The sequence below is a fragment of the Euprymna scolopes genome, chromosome 18, assembly GCF_053919585.1.
Source record: "Euprymna scolopes isolate OS-2025 chromosome 18, ASM5391958v1, whole genome shotgun sequence".
Taxonomy (NCBI): Eukaryota; Metazoa; Mollusca; class Cephalopoda; order Sepiida; family Sepiolidae; genus Euprymna; species Euprymna scolopes.
This window is the reverse complement of record NC_136499.1, coordinates 96,722,942-96,741,483: the sequence shown is the minus strand read 5'-3', so window position 1 is coordinate 96,741,483 and position 18,542 is coordinate 96,722,942. Positions and strand designations below refer to the sequence as shown.

Here is an 18,542-nt window from a genome sequence, read left to right as displayed (position 1 = left end):
TGCTGGGATTTAGAATTTATAAATTATCCAAAAAGATTGTGTATGGTCCAACTGATGCCCTTGAAGTGGCATAAAAGGTTCCTTGGTAAAAATCCCTAAAGGCAATTTCATGTTAGTAATCTCTTTATGCTTTACTTTTTTCATTAATAGTTCCCATTACTTTATTCCCAACTGATTTTTTTTATTTTAATCTAAGTGTTAAGTCAGATTTTTTGTATATCCTTATATTTGTATAATGCCAGCGTTTCTTCCAATGAGAAGCATTTAGCTTTGAAATGCCATGGCCTAAGAATGTACTTTTTTTTCTCATTTTCCTATTGATTGATAAAGTTTTAACTTATCTCTTTAATTGTGTGAGATTGATTGATTCCAAGAGCTGAAGGGAATTCTGGTGTCATGCAATAATTAGGAACCAGATTTTTATTTTAATTAAACAAAAGATGAGTAGGTTTTTTTTAATGTGCACATTTAGATGCCTAGATATGAAAGTATCCAAGATGAAATAATCTTATGGTATATATGTGATCCTGGAAAAAAAATAATTCTAAGAGCCTATTTGACCAATGGTGACAGTACAGATCCCTGTGGTTGGTAGAATAGTGCTTTAATATATTTAGTACAATTCAGTTTATGATAAATTACATAGTTTAAAATTCACTTTTGGCATTTCCATATTAGTTCTGAAAGTATAAAAACTCAGATTTGTCTTGACATAATTTTATCTATATTTATTCTGATGAAAATTTTTTTCGAACTTTGTATTGAAATTGGTTGTAAAACTTTAAATTTTCAGAATGAAGTCAATGCCATTAAGTGGGATCCACAAGGGCAACTGCTCGCCTCTTGTTCCGATGATATGACATTAAAGGTATGTATGTTACTGTATTATCGGTTACTGTACCTTTTCACATTTTATGTAAGGACAAAAATGTAATGTTTTTATTGTGTAGTAAACACCTAATTCTTGAACTGTAATCAAATTATGTAAGTGTTCCTAAGTAAATATAACCTTTAAATGTTATATCGATTAATTGATGTAAAGAATTATGGAAAAATTGTATTAAATAGAAATTGGTAAGACTTTCAATAAAACTTCTCAGCTTCCAATTCATAGGAAACATGAATTGGAACAAATACATTGAAGGCATTGCAAAGGTGGCTCTCTACTGTGCTAGAAAGTTGAAGTATCCTGTACCTCTACAAGGCCACCATTATTCCATGCATGGAGTATTGTTGCCATATTTGAGATGGTGCATCTGCTACTAGTCTAGACAGTTCAAAAAGAGTAATCTGATGTCCCACACTGTCAAACTCCACCTCTGTCCCGTCGATGAAATGTTGCATCCTTGTGTCTATTTTACAAGTATTTTAATGGAAAGTGTTCCAAACTCTAAGCCTTTGTACCCCCTCTATTTAAATACCCAACTAACACGGCAAGCAGCAAAATCCTACCCCTACACTGTAGAAATCCTTAGATGCTGGACAGCCTGCTACTTGAATAGTTACTTTCATCAAACTACCAGATTTTGGAACTCTCTTGGGGCCCAGTGTACCAACATGCAGAAGTTTAATGTGAACAGACATCTTACTGCTCAACTCTCTACATAATATCCATGCAAATTTTGTCCCAAATAGAAAATATCTTGCATCCAAGTGGCACTGTGCCTGGTTTGGAGTGAAAAGATTAATAGGATTTTATTGAACAATATATTGAGACATGATGGCAGCAAATTCGCTTTCGGACATTGCCATCACTTGATATAAAAGTGTATCTAACTTATATCTAGCAATGCCTGTGTATGAGGATTATAGTGGGAAAAAGACTTTGCACCGAGACAATCCCACTCTCTAAACAACTGCCACATTGATCCAAAAAGAGCAAGTCAACATCATTGGATGCAGCAGTCATCGCAGGTTTTATATCAGTTTTCCTTCTAGGGAGGTTGCCTTCACTACGGCTTACAGAGCCCTCTCCACCCACCATGCCATTTGATACATGACTGGAAGTTAGGTTGCTGGGCATATTGAGGCTCTCTATCTATCTATATATATATATATATATATATATATATATATATATATACACATGCACACACTTTAAACCTTCTCAAATTTATCTAAGCAGAGTATCAAGGTTAATAAAATAAAAATTTAAAAAACAAAAATTCCAAGTATTAAGTTTAGATTTGCTCTACAAGGTTAATAGTAACTTAACACTAGATTGAGCTAGCAAATCCCATAAGGTTCTGTTTTTTATAGGAAATATTTTTTGCTCCTTAAATTTTCACATACTTAAAAGAAATATTCAGCTCTTCTGCTGGCAGGCAAGTGAAATATGACAGTTAAAGAGTATTTTACAAAATACTTTGAAAAAAAGACATTTACAGAAAATAATCCCATAGTTTTAAATTCAGTTTTGTACTTTAGGACTACAGCCACCACTATTAAGCATTCAAGAGAATTTATATTGTCTAATCTACACAGCAGTGCAGAGAATGAATGGCTTCAATCCAGTTTATAAATGTACAAAAGTAAATCTTCATTGAAATGTAAAATTATGAGACATAAACATTTGTATTTTTCAAATTTTGAAGATATTTGGTTTTTGTTCTGTATTTTTGTTTTAAGGTAAGGATTGATTTGTTCTACGTTGTGACTGTTTTTGTCGTGGATGTTTTGGTTAATGTCATCTCCAATTTTTATGTGCGTTTTGTCGAACTATAAAATCTGTACAGAATGCAGACCCGAGGCATAATGGATAAAGGGTTAAGTAATAATCAATTCTAAATGACTGTCTTCTGGATGTTAATGGTTCAATTCTTAGTATGGGCAATACTAGTAATGTTTCATTAGTTAAGACATGGTTGACAGAATGAGTAAGCTATGGATTAAATGGTTGTTCAACAAAATATACCTGAAGATGGTTGGAGCTTACATCATCTGAAATGTGAAAATATTAAAGATGAGAACAGCATTCCAAATACATCGAACACAATTGAAAAAATTTGATCTATCAAGAATATTCTAATGAAAGTTTGCTTCATGGCAGTCTAATCTTGACATATATTTCTAAATCACATAATTTTGTTTATATAAAGTTTAATAGGCTCCTATATGGTTGACTAAAAAAAACAAAAAAAAAAACTGATTACATATAATGATAGATGTATTGAGACACAGGAATGAGTATGTTTGATCTGGCAGAACAGTGGTTCATTAAAATTGTGGGGTCTGTGTTCGCGCCTGGTCCACAAAGTATGGAAAAAAAAAAAAAATTAAAAAAAAAAAAACGTTTACAAGTGTTTTTGATATAGATGTACATAATACTTCGATAAGTGTTTTAACTTAAATAGGGATGGTATAAAATTGTGGGGTCTGCGTTCGCACCTGGCCTCCATAAAATGGAAATAGGCACAGTCTTTAAAGACTTTTCATATCTATCTGCATAAGTACTTTGATAATTGTTTCAGTTTGAAGAAATATGGTATAAAATTATGAGGTGTTCGTTCGTGCCTGACCTCCATAGAATGGAAATATGTCACAAAGTTTAACAAGGTTTTTTAATATAGATCCACAGAATATTGTGATAAGTGTTTCACTGTGAACAGGTATGGTATAATAAATTATGGAGTTTATCTATTTTATGTTTACTTTCATATTTTGCTTTGGTTTTGATACCCCCAAATTCGAAGCTATCTCTTTACAACCCTTTTTTATAACCTATGATACTTTCATAAATCAGTCCATTTTCTGTAGGCTGTTTTTGAACCCAGTCAATGACGGGTACTTTTGCGCGCGTGTGTGTGTGTGTGTGTGTGTGTGTGTGTGTGTGTGTGTATGTATATATATATATATATATATATATATATATATATATATATATATATATGCATGCTCCTACACAAGCACTTGCGAATCAAATTTTCTCCACTCCTTGGTGAAAAGTCTGAAATCAATGTAATCCAGTGTTTTGAGTTTTGTTGGCTGAATGACATTGTTACTAAAACTGTTAATGATTTTTACTTTTTCTAATTTATAAAAGCTAATTTGAATTTCTTGCTCTACCATCTAATTAAATCTAAGAGCTTAATCAAATGCTAAATTCCTTATATTTCTAAAGACTAGCCAAATGAGTCCAACAAAATCTTCCATTTCTTCGTGGGCCAAATTAAGCAGCTTGAGAAAGCTGTCTGAATCCACTACAGATATTTTTTCAAGTTTTTTTTTTTTTTTTTTTTTTTTTTTCCATAGCAATATTAGCCTTTTAAATATAAAGATTTTGTTTTATTGCAATAGTTTTCTCTTGACAATGTTATATCTAATTTGTTTCAGATCTGGAGCATGCGGCAAGATCATTGTGTTCACGATTTACAAGCACATGACAAAGAAATTTACACTATTAAATGGAGTCCAACAGGTCCTGGTACAAATAATCCAAATGCTCCTTTGATATTAGCTAGGTAAGCACCAACATGTCTGTAACTGTCACAAATTAATGTTTATAAAACAAAAAAAATCTATTGGCAAAATGAAAAATAATTAGCAAAAATCAAATGGGGCAAAAATATAGCACAATTTTGCTTGTGCACCAGTTTTAATGCTAGGCAAAACTAATCGCACATTTGACCTTTTTAGAGTTGAAAAGTTCAAGATAACTGAAGTTTATTAAATTAAGGATTTTTACTGCTTTTGATACTATTTCAAATGAGTATAACTTGTTGTAGCCACAACCTACATTTAGAGAATGAGAAGGTAAAGGAAGAGCTCTTAAGATTTTGAATGTTTCATTAAACAAAACACTTTGAGATGACAATGTGTGGCAAACATTACTATTGATGAAAAGAAAAGGAAATCTAGCCAAAGATTAATCCAAAGCAGTGTTTATCTATTCATGATGTATTTGTTAAAAGCAATTCAGTATTAAAAAGTATGACTGTCATTAATATTGACCTTTTTAGTATTTAGTCATTCATATTTCTCCTTCTAGAAGTACGGTTAATATTGAAGGTCAATATTAATGATAACTTTGCTTAAATTTTCGATTACATAAGCTGTTTCTAATCTAAATATATCATGAGCTAAATACATTGTTTTAATTTCTCTACTATATTTCCTATAAAATTTTGCCCAACTTTACTGATATCATTTCATTTTAAATGGAGTTGTACAGACTGGGTAAGTATGGAGGACAAACCATTACCCATGAAGTAAATGCCCTTTTTTGCATGGATGGAAAGGCCAGCACCAATACATAGTTTCAGTGCCATCACAAGAGTTGCCAGAATGTATACAGCCTTTGAGTTTGATTTCAAATTTTCATCATGGTTGACGTCACAAAGACTTAAAATGATTTTCCTAAGTTAAATACTTGGTCTTTTGGCAAGACCAAAACTGATGCACTAAGTCAGAAATTTTTAATGTAATGGTTCTTCCAGCCATGTTCAAGAATGACTTGTTCTGAAGATTCTACTTGTTTTCAGATTTGCACTGCTTTTTTGGATCTGTAAATTAAACGATTCATGAAAATTTCAGCTATGTCATTTTAAATTGCCAATAAAATCTGTTTGGAGAAATCAATTTCGAAAATTTGAATTTTCATATTAAAGTGGCTATTTTATGTTCTTGGGCTTTCTCTTATCCTAGGTTTTTGAAACATTAGAATTTTTTTAAAATGTAAAACTCAAGGTCCTAAAAGAAAAAAAATAAATTTGGATATTAAAATTTAAATTACAAATTTGGGATGTTATTTGGCATTTTCACATTGCTTTGTTAATGTACTTTACGAAAAAGGTCAATTTCATTAACTTGTATATTTTTTATCATTAAACAAATTGTAAAATTCTTCTCCCCATTCTTAAACCTCCATAACTTTGTCACTTAGAAGCATATAAAACTATACATATTACAATCACTCATTTGTGTACTTTCATAAGGTAGAGGAAAAGGATTAAAATATCTATACAAGTATGTTATCTAAAACATTTTCAAAAAGAGAATTGTAAATTTAATGGGTTACATTGAAGGAAGAATGGCTGAAAAATCAATGTGGAACAATAAAAAAAAAAACCTTAAAACCTAAAAACCTTGTTAAATTTGCAAAGAAAACTTTAAACTATTTGAAATGTTAAACTGTAAACCTTCATTTATATGCAATTTATTCGCCAATTAAGAATTATTTCATTTGACTTTTTACTTTTTTTTTTTTCCAGCGCAAGTTTTGACTCAACAGTTCGATTATGGGATGTTGAACAGGGTAATTGTATCCACACATTAACCAAACACCAAGAACCTGTTTACAGTGTTGCTTTTAGTCCAGATGGGAAGTTTTTAGCCAGTGGATCTTTTGATAAATGTGTTCACATATGGAATGTACAGGTAAACATGATTTGCTTTGATTCTTCAGCTTTTCTATCAAATATCCCACTGGGAATTTTATAATGGTGACCTAATTTCGTTATGAGTAAAAAAAAAAAATAACTAAGCAGCAGTGGCTTATTACTTTTAACACGAGTTTCATTTGCTGTAGATATTTGATCTAATAGATTACTGATCATTTTAGGATTTCCTTTTCAATCTCTGCTTTCCATCAGTTATTTTGCAAGTCTATTAATATACTGTTTTTTCTCTAGGAAACATCACATACAGATGTTTAGTATATAATAGAGGGAGATAACCCAGCTAAATCAGAATTGAGGGGAGATCAAAAGCAAGAGTATAAAAACAAATGGGGGAGGGGGCTAACATTTTATAAAATAGTTATATTAATTATATTATATTATTGCTTTAACACTATAAAAAAAATTTAATGTACATAACTTTCAGCAATATTACTCCTCCCCAAAGAAAACCAATGATCTTCCTATTTTCATTATCTTGTTAAGATAATGAAAATAGGAAATGCGTCTGGATCATTGGTTTTCTTTGGGGAGGAGTAGTATTGCTGAAAGTTATGTACATCTTATGCTATCTATATTAATAACTTTAATTTTAAATTCTTATTTAATGACTCTGACTATCCAAAATTAAATTGTTATTTGCATCACGAAAAAGATGTAGATTTGGTACTTTTTTTTTTTTTAATTTAGTTTCGGTCTTGTTAATAGACTTCTATATTAAAAGGTACTGATTTCTCTAACCTGATATTGTCATGTGAACCAGTTGGTATTTAGCAACTATGCCAACTGCTTATATTTGGAAGAGTTTGAAGTTATTAGTTCTGCTGTTGCATACTTCCAGATTCTGATCTGCCATGAAACTTTCATATTTTAATGAGTACAGAATTTATATTTTAGAGGTGTGGGACGGCTCTTGCCATGATTTATGGGATCTGTTATTCAGAGTCCAAATCTGATAGGTCACAATATATCGGTTGCAATAGATATTACATTAAATAACCTGAAAATGGTTGATTTGTCCTAAAACTGATATTTTAGGAAAGTTATTTTCATTTTAATAAACTTTAATTTTATAATTAAAATTTATTTCCAGACTGGATCATTGGTACATAGTTACCGAGGCACTGGAGGAATATTTGAAGTCTGTTGGAATTTTCGTGGAGATAAAGTTGGTGCCAGTGCTTCAGATGGTTCAGTAAGTATACCTTTCTATTTTCATTTGCAAAATATTAGATTTGGCAGCAAACTTTGAGTTTTTCTTCGTTTTGGATGCTTTTCTTCATCTTTCTTTGCCATTTTCACTTGGGCTCCATAGATAAAGGCATTCTGTGAATTCCAAAGTCACATTCATGAACTAAAATTGATGATGGGGGTTGTTTCAAAAGTAATGCCTTCTATTTTTATTCCATCGAAATGGATCGGAGGATTGTGCAAATAGCATTGACTAGATACCTGAAAAGTTGCTGGGCGGCTATCTTATAACCACCATGGTTGACTGCATTGAAGTTTGTTGTGGTCCATGGTAGTCTCTGTATGCGTACCTTGTCTGGAATTGATCTTTTCGATTTCTCTTGTGCACTCATGGTGATGCATCTAAATAGCTAAAACGAAAGGAAATTTGATCTAAAAGGAATTGATAATACTTGTATTTAGTTGACAAGCTTGGCATAATTCATTATTTGACTTGAGAAATATTACAAAAAACTAATCTTATTTCAGTTTAATATAAAAATGGAATTCTAATACTGAGAGCTCCATTGGTCTGTTCGGCCCAGAAGGCAAGGTTTGATTCTCAGTTCTTGAGCATTTAAACTAGATCAACTTGTATAGGCCAACTTATATATTACAATGTCTTGCAAAGGATAGGTAAAAAGAGCCTTATGACAAAAAATGCATCTTTCCTCTCCTTGGGTGACCACTTTCTTCACTTTTTTTTTTTTTTTTTTTTTTTTTTTAATCTAAAGGATGGAATAATTCTGATTATAAATCCAACCTTAAATTATGTCTGAGCATCTACATTTTTTTTTTTTTTTTTTTTTTTAAATGCAATGATTGAACGGTTGTGATAATCTCAAAGCAAGATGGAGAATAATCTGAAATAAACAATTGGATGACAGGTTATTAATCTCAGCCTATGAGGATTTTGCTTTACTTTTCATCTGTATTATGGTGTTTTTGAGTTTGTAAATAGAAACATGATTGGTTGACAAAGGATTAGACAGAGTACACGTTACTAAGGCAGTTTTGTCAACATCAAAGTTTGCATCTCCATGTAAGTCTAAAGGATTTTTTAACTGTATACAAATTTTATAAAGTAAAATGCGTATTTTAAACAAAGTTCTACTTTTGTCTTTTTATTTTAGACAAAGGTACTTTGTATTAGTTCAAAGCAAATATAATCTATTTTGACAAACATTCATTGTAGTTACTTATTTCTCACATGCAGATATCTATTTGCATTTCTTTCCTCCCTCAAAAAATATTTCTTTATATTAACTATAAAGCAGTACTGCTCGATAACTATGGAAATTAACATATCAAGGTATTTTACTGACTGTTTAAGGAGTATAAACTAGTTCTAGTCAAAATGTCACTCATGAAAATTTTTGTTAGGAATTTAGCTCAATACTAAAGTAATTTTAATTTTCAACATTTCTTGACATGAAAAACAAACCTGCAAATTCTTCAACAGTTGGATGGTAGACAATGTTTCATGGTACATTATGGCAAATAATCTATACCTCATAGATCTGCATCCTAGTACTTTGGTGTAATGGTGAAAGCGATCAGGTCATGTTATGAAAATATTTGCTCTATTTTCTATTGGTTCCATTTTTGAGTTCTGAGAAACTAACACAAAGGAAATGTTATCAAGTTGCTATTGGTAGTAGATAACAATACACCGCAAAATAATTTTACCGTGATAATGACCACTAAAGTTTTTTAAAGGTAATGACTTGTAATAAAACTTAATGGATCTTGAAGAGGTGTTGAAGTTGTGAAATCGAAACGGTACTTTCGCAAAATAGATGTTACTGGGGTTTTCCCTATTCGTCGAGGAAGCCCCCTTTTTTTTTTTTTTTTTTTTTTTTTTTTTTTTTTTTTTTTTTTTTTTTAAGCTAAAATATTTTCAATTTAGTGAAATTTTATTTTGGATTATCCTCCTTAAAAAAAAAAACTTTATTTTATTAAGATGTGTCCATTAAATTTGTTTGCAATGACATTTCAAGCTGAAATGTGATAGTCATTCTTAGATCAGGGGTCTCCAAATTACGACTTGCGGGCCAGATTCGGCCTACCAAAGGCTTTAATCTCTTGTGGAGCTCTTAATGGAAAACCTAAAAATATTCAGGAAAAATGTATGAAAATAGTGCAGTGGTTTTTCTTGGTTCAGGAAATGATTAAAACAAAATAAGATTTTAGAAAACCGTGTGACTAAAAAGTAAAGCTAATGAGCACAACCGTATAAAACCTGTCCAGATTTTTTTTTTTTTTTTTTTTTTTTTTTTTTTTTGCCCGAGTAGCTATAAAGTAAACCGTATATCCCCCCCCCCCACTCTACCTCTGTTCGAAAACTTTGAGACCCCTTACTTAGATGATTGGATGCACATAATTTTAAAAATTTACTAATGGTTGGACCCTAAAAAAATTTGCAGCTTTCTATATCTATAAATTACTAAATATGCGTATTAATGGCAGAAAATTGATAGGGACATGGTTTTGAAAATCATGTTATGTTTTTGTAGGTTTCCTTTTTGAGTGTATGTGAAAGATTAAAGCCTAATTTCCAAAAGAAAAAATTTGTAGTTTCATGGCGACCCCCCCCCCCCCGCCCCCTTGCCAATCCTTCATGATAAACACCCGTCTAGCTAAAACCACTGTCAGTAATTTCCTCCCACTCTTTATCTGTGCCTAAATCAAAACGTAGATTCTATGAACATAGCTTTTCTTTTTTTCTGAGAAGTGCACGCCTGTGGAATTCTCTTCCGTTTGCCTGTTTCCCACCTGACTACAACTTGGACGCCTTCAAGTCCAACATAAACAAATTCCTGATTAATCGCTCCCTTAAGACGCTTTATCAAATCTCCAATACCAACTATTACTATGATATTATCCCATCGATTATTGTTCACAAAATAACCCTTATCCCGGAGTGGCTTATGGGCCTTGATAAGTGGTGATCCCCATTTAAAAAAAAAAAAAAACAAAACAAAATTTAGCCAACCTTGTCTGTTTCTGATTTTTTAAGTTAAGTTCATTGTTAAAATTCCTTGAAAGATATAAATATTAGTTTTCTGGGTCTATTTCAAAGATAATTAGTAAAGTCCTAATATAGTGAATCAAAACACATTGTTTGTACAAATAGCTTAATTAGCCCCCAGGAGCAAGATTCTAGCTTCACACAAACCAAAACAAATGAAGCTGTCTAAGTATGGATTTTACGGAGGAACCCCAAATATCAGAAAATCAAAAAGCTGTCTGACTATGACCTCGCATAGTTGAAGGGAGGTAGAAGTGCTAGTTTTCTTCCGCCCCCCCCCCCAGTCGTGCAACTGTACATTCCTATCGTAAACATTTGTATAATTTTTATTTTAATTTTTCTGTGTTCCTGCTCTTAAATTTTTAAATTTATTTTTCAAGATAATATAAAAAAATTGTTACCCTGAAAATTACATTCATTCAGGCAAGGAAAATATTAGAATAAGAGGAAATATTTTTTGCAATTTAAATTTTTTTTTTTTTTTTTTTTTTTTTTTTTAATATAAAACAATGATTAATTTAATGGTTTATATCGGTAGTTCAAGAAATTAATTTTTCTTGGAGTTATATCTAATTCGCTAATATGGACTTTAGGGGGGCTTTTTTTATTTTTATTTTTTTAATGTTCCTGAAATTTTTTTTTTTTTTTTTTTTTTTTTTACAATTTATGATTTTCATAAAAAACAGAAATTCATTTATTTCATTTTTACTACTGAAAACCATAACTTACTTTAGTAAAATTTAAACAAAATGCTTTTCCACTATTAAAATAAAAATAATGGGTTATATTCCGTGATCATTATTTGATTAATACCGAAAATTCCATTAAAATGGGTTAATTTTCTGATTTTTTGAATTTTTAAAGGGAAGAGTCAAAATGTTTATACATTTTGAACAGCGGTTATTCATTTTGCACGTACCTATAAACTACTGCTAATATTCCTTTTGAAATGTCTTTCAGAATCAATACTAGGTGAAAATGACTCTTATAAAAAGCATTTGGAGATGAATATTCCTTAAAATAAATGTTTCTTTTATATTTATAGAGTAAGATAATATTAATAAAAAAAAAAAATTAAATTGCTACTATTTTTATATAAATCGTCAAATAAACATTTAAATGAAAACGCGTCTCCCTTTTTGAAATCTACCTCTTTAAAATTGTTCTGTTTAGTCGATGGAATGGCACAATTTGATTTTGAAACCATTTATTTTAAAATAAAGCTAGAAATTTTTACCTCCACAGCATCATAGTAATTACTATGGACATTTTTTTTCTTTCTCTATCAATTGAATATCTTTTAATTACAGGTTTTTGTTTTGGATTTACGGAAGTGATCTCTAATTGCTGCATTTGTTACCTGCCATGGGAAGATAAAAGAAATATTTGGAGCATTGCAGCCAGCCAACACCACGCCCCTCACTCATCCCACTCCTGTTTTGACGGACAAACATTTTTAACTTTTTGTTCTCCAAACTCATCAGCATTTTTAATGACATCTTTGTCAGTGACAGGATTGTAGCTTGGGAATAAAATGAGTGGGGGGGCCAGCTCACAGCCTCAAAAGAATAAATGATAGAGAAAACACTCACCAGGTGGCAGCACCCTTCTCGGATTGTCCAGCAAATATAAAAATGTTTTTGATGCACAAAATTGAACCAACGCAAAAATGCTCCCACCCAATACAAAGATTGAGTGAAGAGGAAATTTAAAAAAAAAAAAATCTAACAAAACTTCACTTTTTGTGTGTGTGTGTGTATGCATAAATATGTAATTAAACAGTTGACTTTTTTAAAAGCCCCACCTTTTATTTTTCTCTAAGGGCTTTCAGACAATTTTAACTAAGGAGCAAGTTTTTAGCTTTGTCAAGATAAGTGTGAAGGTTTTGATGAAGGCCCCAACTCTGCTGAATTTGCTATTATCGTTTTTGCAAAGGAAGATGCAATTTATAAACTTAATGCAGTTAATGAAAAGGAAATGTGTTTAAAAAAAGGTGGTCTGGTTTACCTGTGCAGTAATTTTAAAACTGCTGAGAATTGTTTTTTAAAGGCATCTGCCTGGTCGGCTGGTTCTTCCTTGATAACTTGGAGTCAGTAATTTAAGTCTTAAACTCTTACCCTTCATTCTTTTCCTTTTAATCGTCTATGTACCAGCTAGGTCCAAAGTGTAGGCTCAGTAAGCAGCAGGCTTGTGTCCTACCTCGTATATAATGTTGATCAGTCTAACATTTCTACATTAAGGCAGGTAATCGCAGTTTTTATTCAATTCTATTGAATACTACTACAATCTAAAACTGAACGAGCTGGCGTTAGGTACAAATCTCTTCTATTGCATTGTACTGCATTGGTTATGATGCAATTTTGGAAATTGTTTGTGATGGACTAAGAATTAGATTTTCCTTAAATCTATCTTCACTCTAAATTGAGTAAGAAAAGAATTTATGATTTTAATTCTTAAACTAAACATTTTTAAATTTCATTGTAAATTGTTTGTTTTTTTCCATCTAAATTTTTAAAATATATTTTGATTTATAGTTGACTAAATTTTAAATCTATTTTTCCTGATTTTATTTCTAAGTTTTATTTCCAAATTGAAAACTGCATGTAAAATAAAAATTCTTAATTTTCTACTTTGATCAGTTTTTAATTTTCTCCTATGATTATTCTTTCAACACAACATTTCAGTTGTGAAACAAATCTTATGTAAAATTTGAACAAGCTTGAAATGGTTGCCCTTGTAAAACCCTGACACTTTGAATACGAAATTAAATTGTCTTAAAACAAATTTGACTGCAACTCTAAAATCGGAACTGAAATCGTGTTAAGTTCAATAAGTTTATTTCCATTGTCCTTTTAAATGCCTGTTCAGATTGAAATCTAATCACATGAATTAACCCCCCCCCACCTGTCAGTTTGTATTTCATCTGCAAAACCTTTATCCTCTTAGTTGCTCTATATATTTTTTACCCATTTTATTTATTCTTACAGAATCTGTTTCTTTCATACTATAGGAAACATACTTAAAATTCACGTTTTCCTTTTAATGTAGTAGCACAAGTGAACCACAATACTTTATGCTTACATTCATCACGGAAGTTCTTTAGTTGTCAGCTTAAAGACTTCAAAATTATTTGTAGTATTTGGATTCATCGGACTACTGTTCTCATCTTGAATTAATCCAAATGATACAAATGACCAATCCTCATCTCAAATTCAGGAACTTCAAAATTACTTTTGATTACCAAAGGTTGCTTATAATAATCTGGTATTTTTACTTTTATTGATAAGTGTTGCTATTGGCAACAAGATTTAAAACGAAATTCAGTTGGGAAATTAATCCAAAACATTTTTTGTTTACTTACCTGTAATGTATTTGCATTTAAAACGATTTAATATTTAATAGAAAATATAAGTATGTAAAGTTAATATTAGTCTTCAGTAAGTAAATGAATTCTATCAGCAATGTTCTTTCTAATGGAAGGATTGGTACAACTTTATTATAATGTCGTCCGACCCAATTGTGTATTTACGAGCAATGGTATTTCAGTGAAAACCATTACGTACTTACGTGAAGTTGCACTGAAGGATTTAATTTTGAGATAAATAAGGAGTCTTATATTGGCAATGATTTTTAAAAAAAAGTTTAAAATGGCCTTCATCTTAAAATGAAGGCTTTCTGGTTTGGTCCAGTTGTAACATTTTTCTGGAAGAAACGTTTAGTAGACGATTACTTGCACATGGCCAATATAAACTTCGTTAACATTCTACTCTAACTTGATATTTAACTCCTAATACATTACAAATGAATGGGTAAACCAAAAAATTTTTTCACTAATTTCCTATTTAAAATCTTATCAATAGTAACATTTTTCTCTTGAAGTTCAATTCATAATTTTTGAAAGCCCATGTTCATTTTGTTACCAGGTTTTTCACTTATTGTCCCCCCCCCCTTCCTTCTTACTTTAAAGAATTTTTTCAAGAATTGTAAATTGAACTTTTTAAAAATATATGCTTTGAATATCATTGAACATCAAATATATACAGGGTGACCCTGCCCAAAAAACGGGACCCAACTCTAATTAGGCCCCGTTTCTTAGTGTTTTGTCTGAATGAAATGAAACTTTGTTCATAGCTAGTTTATTATAGTCAAAACATCACATCAAAACGCTAGGGTTTTTAGCCTTTTTTCTCGGTTGACTGTAAAATGCTCAGAAAAACAATGTCCCTCTTTTTTTCTTTTTTTTTTTTTTTTAGGGGGGGGGCACCCTGTATTTGGTATTGTACTATTTATAGTATTGTCTATCCTGCTATAACCGGAGGGGGGGGGGAATTACTCTTGGAATATTTACAAGAAAACCATAAGTGTGTGTGTTATATATATATATATATATAAAAAATGGCTCGTGTTTATTAGTAAATGTTACTCTTTGAAATTGATAGGTTTTGAAAGTTTGGTGGGGGGGGGGGGTTCTAGTCTTGCATTAGTATTAAAAAATGAAGTATTTTGGTTTGTTTGTGCACTAGAACAAAAAAAATTCTGTACCCCTTCCCCTTTATTATTCATTCGTCCATATTCTATCATCTTAGCAGAGGACTTTTCACTTATTGCTTATCCCATCCTTACTTTAAGGAATATTTAACTTTACAATCTACTCCAGTTTTATGATGAAAACATTTTTTCACTTTTGGAAGTGAATGCGAATTGCTTGGACAAATGAATGGTGGTTTTAAAATCCCTCCATGCGAAGACAACGGCAAGAACTCTGGCTTTGTTGGTTAAACTAAGGAATATGAATTTAGTTTTAATTTCTGATTAAGTTTCTTTCTTTTTTTTTTTATTTTTTTTTTTAACTAAGTATCTTTGTATGAATGTGTATGCGTGTTTGAACATGTGCGTGAAATTTGTCCATATGGTGGGAGTCTGTTTTGTAAAAGAAACGGAGTGATAATGCTGGGAGACTAGTTCTCATCAACATATCAAATAAAATAAAAAAAATACGAAGAACAATTATCATATTTGCTTTGCTGACATTAAAAAAAAAAAAAAAAGAGGCGAGCAAACGTTAGGTGTGTTATTTCTAACTCCATTATTCATCGCTCTACCTTCTACATCTTATTCATTCACTTCTATTTACATTTTAGTGCAGACTGTTACTGCGCTCTCCTCTTCCCCCCCCCCCCACCCTTTCCTACCCTCTCCTCTCTTGCTCCAAGCCTTGATGTAGTTAAAAGAATTGAACAGTAAAAAAAAATCTTTACAAAGTTCAATTTCTGCGTCTCAGTTGACTTCCTGCGTATCTTTTTTTTTTTTTTTTTTTTTTTTTTTAAAAGCTTGTTTTATTTTGCTTTCGGATGAAATCTGATTGTCCCCCCCCCTCCCCCACCGTATTTTGTTTTTAATTATAAACCTCTTTCCTTTCAATTACTGATGGTTCAAGTGTGGCCACAATGTTAACTTATGGGACGTTTGTGGTTATGGCTAAGAATAGCCAATAACTTTGGCTATTAAATTTTTATGCCCCACCCCCTCCTGAATCTGTGTACATCAGCATTAACTAATGCGATTAACTCATTTACACACTAGCTTTTGCTGCTAATATTTGACTGTCATTTTAAACATAGCTTTAATGAAAAGTGTTTAAATTTTTAAAAGAAAAATGTATTTTTATCTACAAAATTAAAATGAAAAAATAAGCTGGAAATCTTTTGCACATGATCACACACGCACAGTGTCTCAAATATTGTGGTGACTCGTTTTGAACCATCAACTTTCCCAATGGAGCAATGCAGTGAAGAGGTCTTTTCAGTCATCAGACATTTCTGACCCTCTCCTCCTCCTACCCCCTTTCTTGCCCAGGTGATGACATGTAAACCCTGTCAGGTAAGTCTGTAAATACGTCCACTCATTGTCTGCTTCACCTGCCACTATCCTCTCCCTTATCTCTTCCTCCTACCCTTTCCATTACCAACCCGACTATACAAAATCATTTTTTTTATTCTGAAAAATAAAAATCAAAGTTTCTCCTTAAAAACAAAACAAAACTAAAGAGTGGAAGGAAACAACAATTTTGTAAACTGTTGTAATATTGAATAAATGAACTGACTTGAACCAAGTTTGTGGTCTTTATTTTTTGAATAAGTAAAATTGTATATACATCAGAAAACCCTGTGGATTAAATTTCAATGTTTCTTGTCAGGTGTTCAAGAATGACTTCAAATGACTAAACATAATCTATAATATAAATCTCACCTGTGTTTAAATGTTTGTATGTCTGCCTAAAACTTGACAAAAGCGACCGATTTTCACGATCGGTATTGTTTTGAAGCTCGACCCTTCGACCAAAAAATTGACTAAAAACATTAATTCCTTTACCTTCAACTTGGAACTTTTTGCTGATTCAAAAGTCATCCCTCTTTTTTATTGACTAGCCTTCATTCATCACTTCCGGTTTGGCAATAGGCACAACAGCAGACGTCACTTTTTTTTTTTTCATATTTTCCTCCTTCACAGTACGGATTTGAGCCTGCCTGCCTTTTACCACTTTTTTTTTTCTTTTTGCTTAACACACCTCTAAACACCCGGGTACTCGGGCTAGTATACTAAATAAATAAAAAAAAAATTTAAATGGAGTTATTAGCAAAGATGATCTTCAGCAGTTAAAACCTGTGGCCCCATTTCCCTCTCCCTAATATATTTTTCAGATATATATGCACTTTCTTTTACCATATTCAGTAAATCGGACAATCCAAAGAAAAAAACGCTGAAAACTGTCACTCTTTGAATTTCACAACGAAGAATCATATACTTATATGCACATTTATGCCAATTTCGATCGATATATATATATATATATATATAAAATAAAATGGTTTACCTAATTTATAAGGGTTAAGTTAATGCTTTTTTTTATTTTTTTATACTAAAATCTAATCTGTATTTACTAGATATTTCTTCGTAGCATTGTGAGATATGAAGTGCTTTCAATAAACTTCCAGACTTCTTTTTGTATGGGTACTTTTTATAGTACATACATGGAACTTTAGTCCCCTTCGAAGTAACTTCCTCCGGCTGCTATGCACTTGTACCATTGCAACAACTTGTGGAAATTTTATTGTGTGAGCAGGTCAATGACCCCCCCCCCCCCCCCATCAGTCTTTCATCTACCCAATTGTCTCATAACGACAGCTGCTAAGGTTTTCCTTGAGCTTAAGGAATAATCAAGTCACAGGGATGAATTGATCAGCTCGATCATCTCCCTGCTGTCATGACAATGTCTTTTTGATCTTCTCTGAGCACGCTTAGGACAAACTTCATGCAAATCTTCCGCATCTTCAGTTCCTCGCGAATAATTGTGTGTACAGTTCCAACACTTACTATAGACACAATGGTTCTTATCCATGAAATTTTTTATTTAGCAAATCAATCCTAGTGTTCTGACTTATCCCTCAAACTCTCTGCCTTCCTTTAATCTCTTATGCCACTCCAAAACTGATGTTCGATTCCAAAAGCAGTCTGAAGCATTCCATGTTTCCATGGCACTTAAAGTTTAAAACCTAATTTCATTGCATATCGTTCTTGTAAAGTGTCCTCATATCCAGATATATGCATTTTTGAAATTCACCGGCCGTGATGACAATCACGATTTAGTAGGATGCATTTCAATTCCATCATATTTGAACCTGAAATCAAAAATAGATCAGTCATGTTATGTATAACAATAACATACTGAATTTTCAAGGAGCTACGACAATTTTAAATACCTGTATAAATGTCTGGAAACTTAGAGAAGGTACCTTGTACATATGCCTTCTCGCGTATATATATATATATATATATATATGAATTCGTATTCCTGTTTGTTCACAATTTGATTTTTATATACAAAA

General features: G+C 31.6%; 1 protein-coding gene across 1 annotated transcript in view; it reads left to right on the top strand.

The window, feature by feature from the left end:
- The window catches only part of LOC145297698 (F-box-like/WD repeat-containing protein TBL1XR1), a 98,416-nt gene extending 85,131 nt beyond the window's left edge, over positions 1 to 13,285 (top strand). The window contains exons 12-16 of the mRNA XM_080143897.1: positions 794 to 868; positions 4,333 to 4,460; positions 6,210 to 6,375; positions 7,489 to 7,590; positions 11,967 to 13,285. Of these exons, the coding sequence (XP_080000023.1) occupies positions 794 to 868; positions 4,333 to 4,460; positions 6,210 to 6,375; positions 7,489 to 7,590; positions 11,967 to 11,993 (498 nt within the window). The 3' untranslated portion in view covers positions 11,994 to 13,285. The remainder of the gene's footprint in view (positions 1 to 793; positions 869 to 4,332; positions 4,461 to 6,209; positions 6,376 to 7,488; positions 7,591 to 11,966) is intronic.
- Positions 13,286 to 18,542: the final 5,257 nt, after the last annotated feature.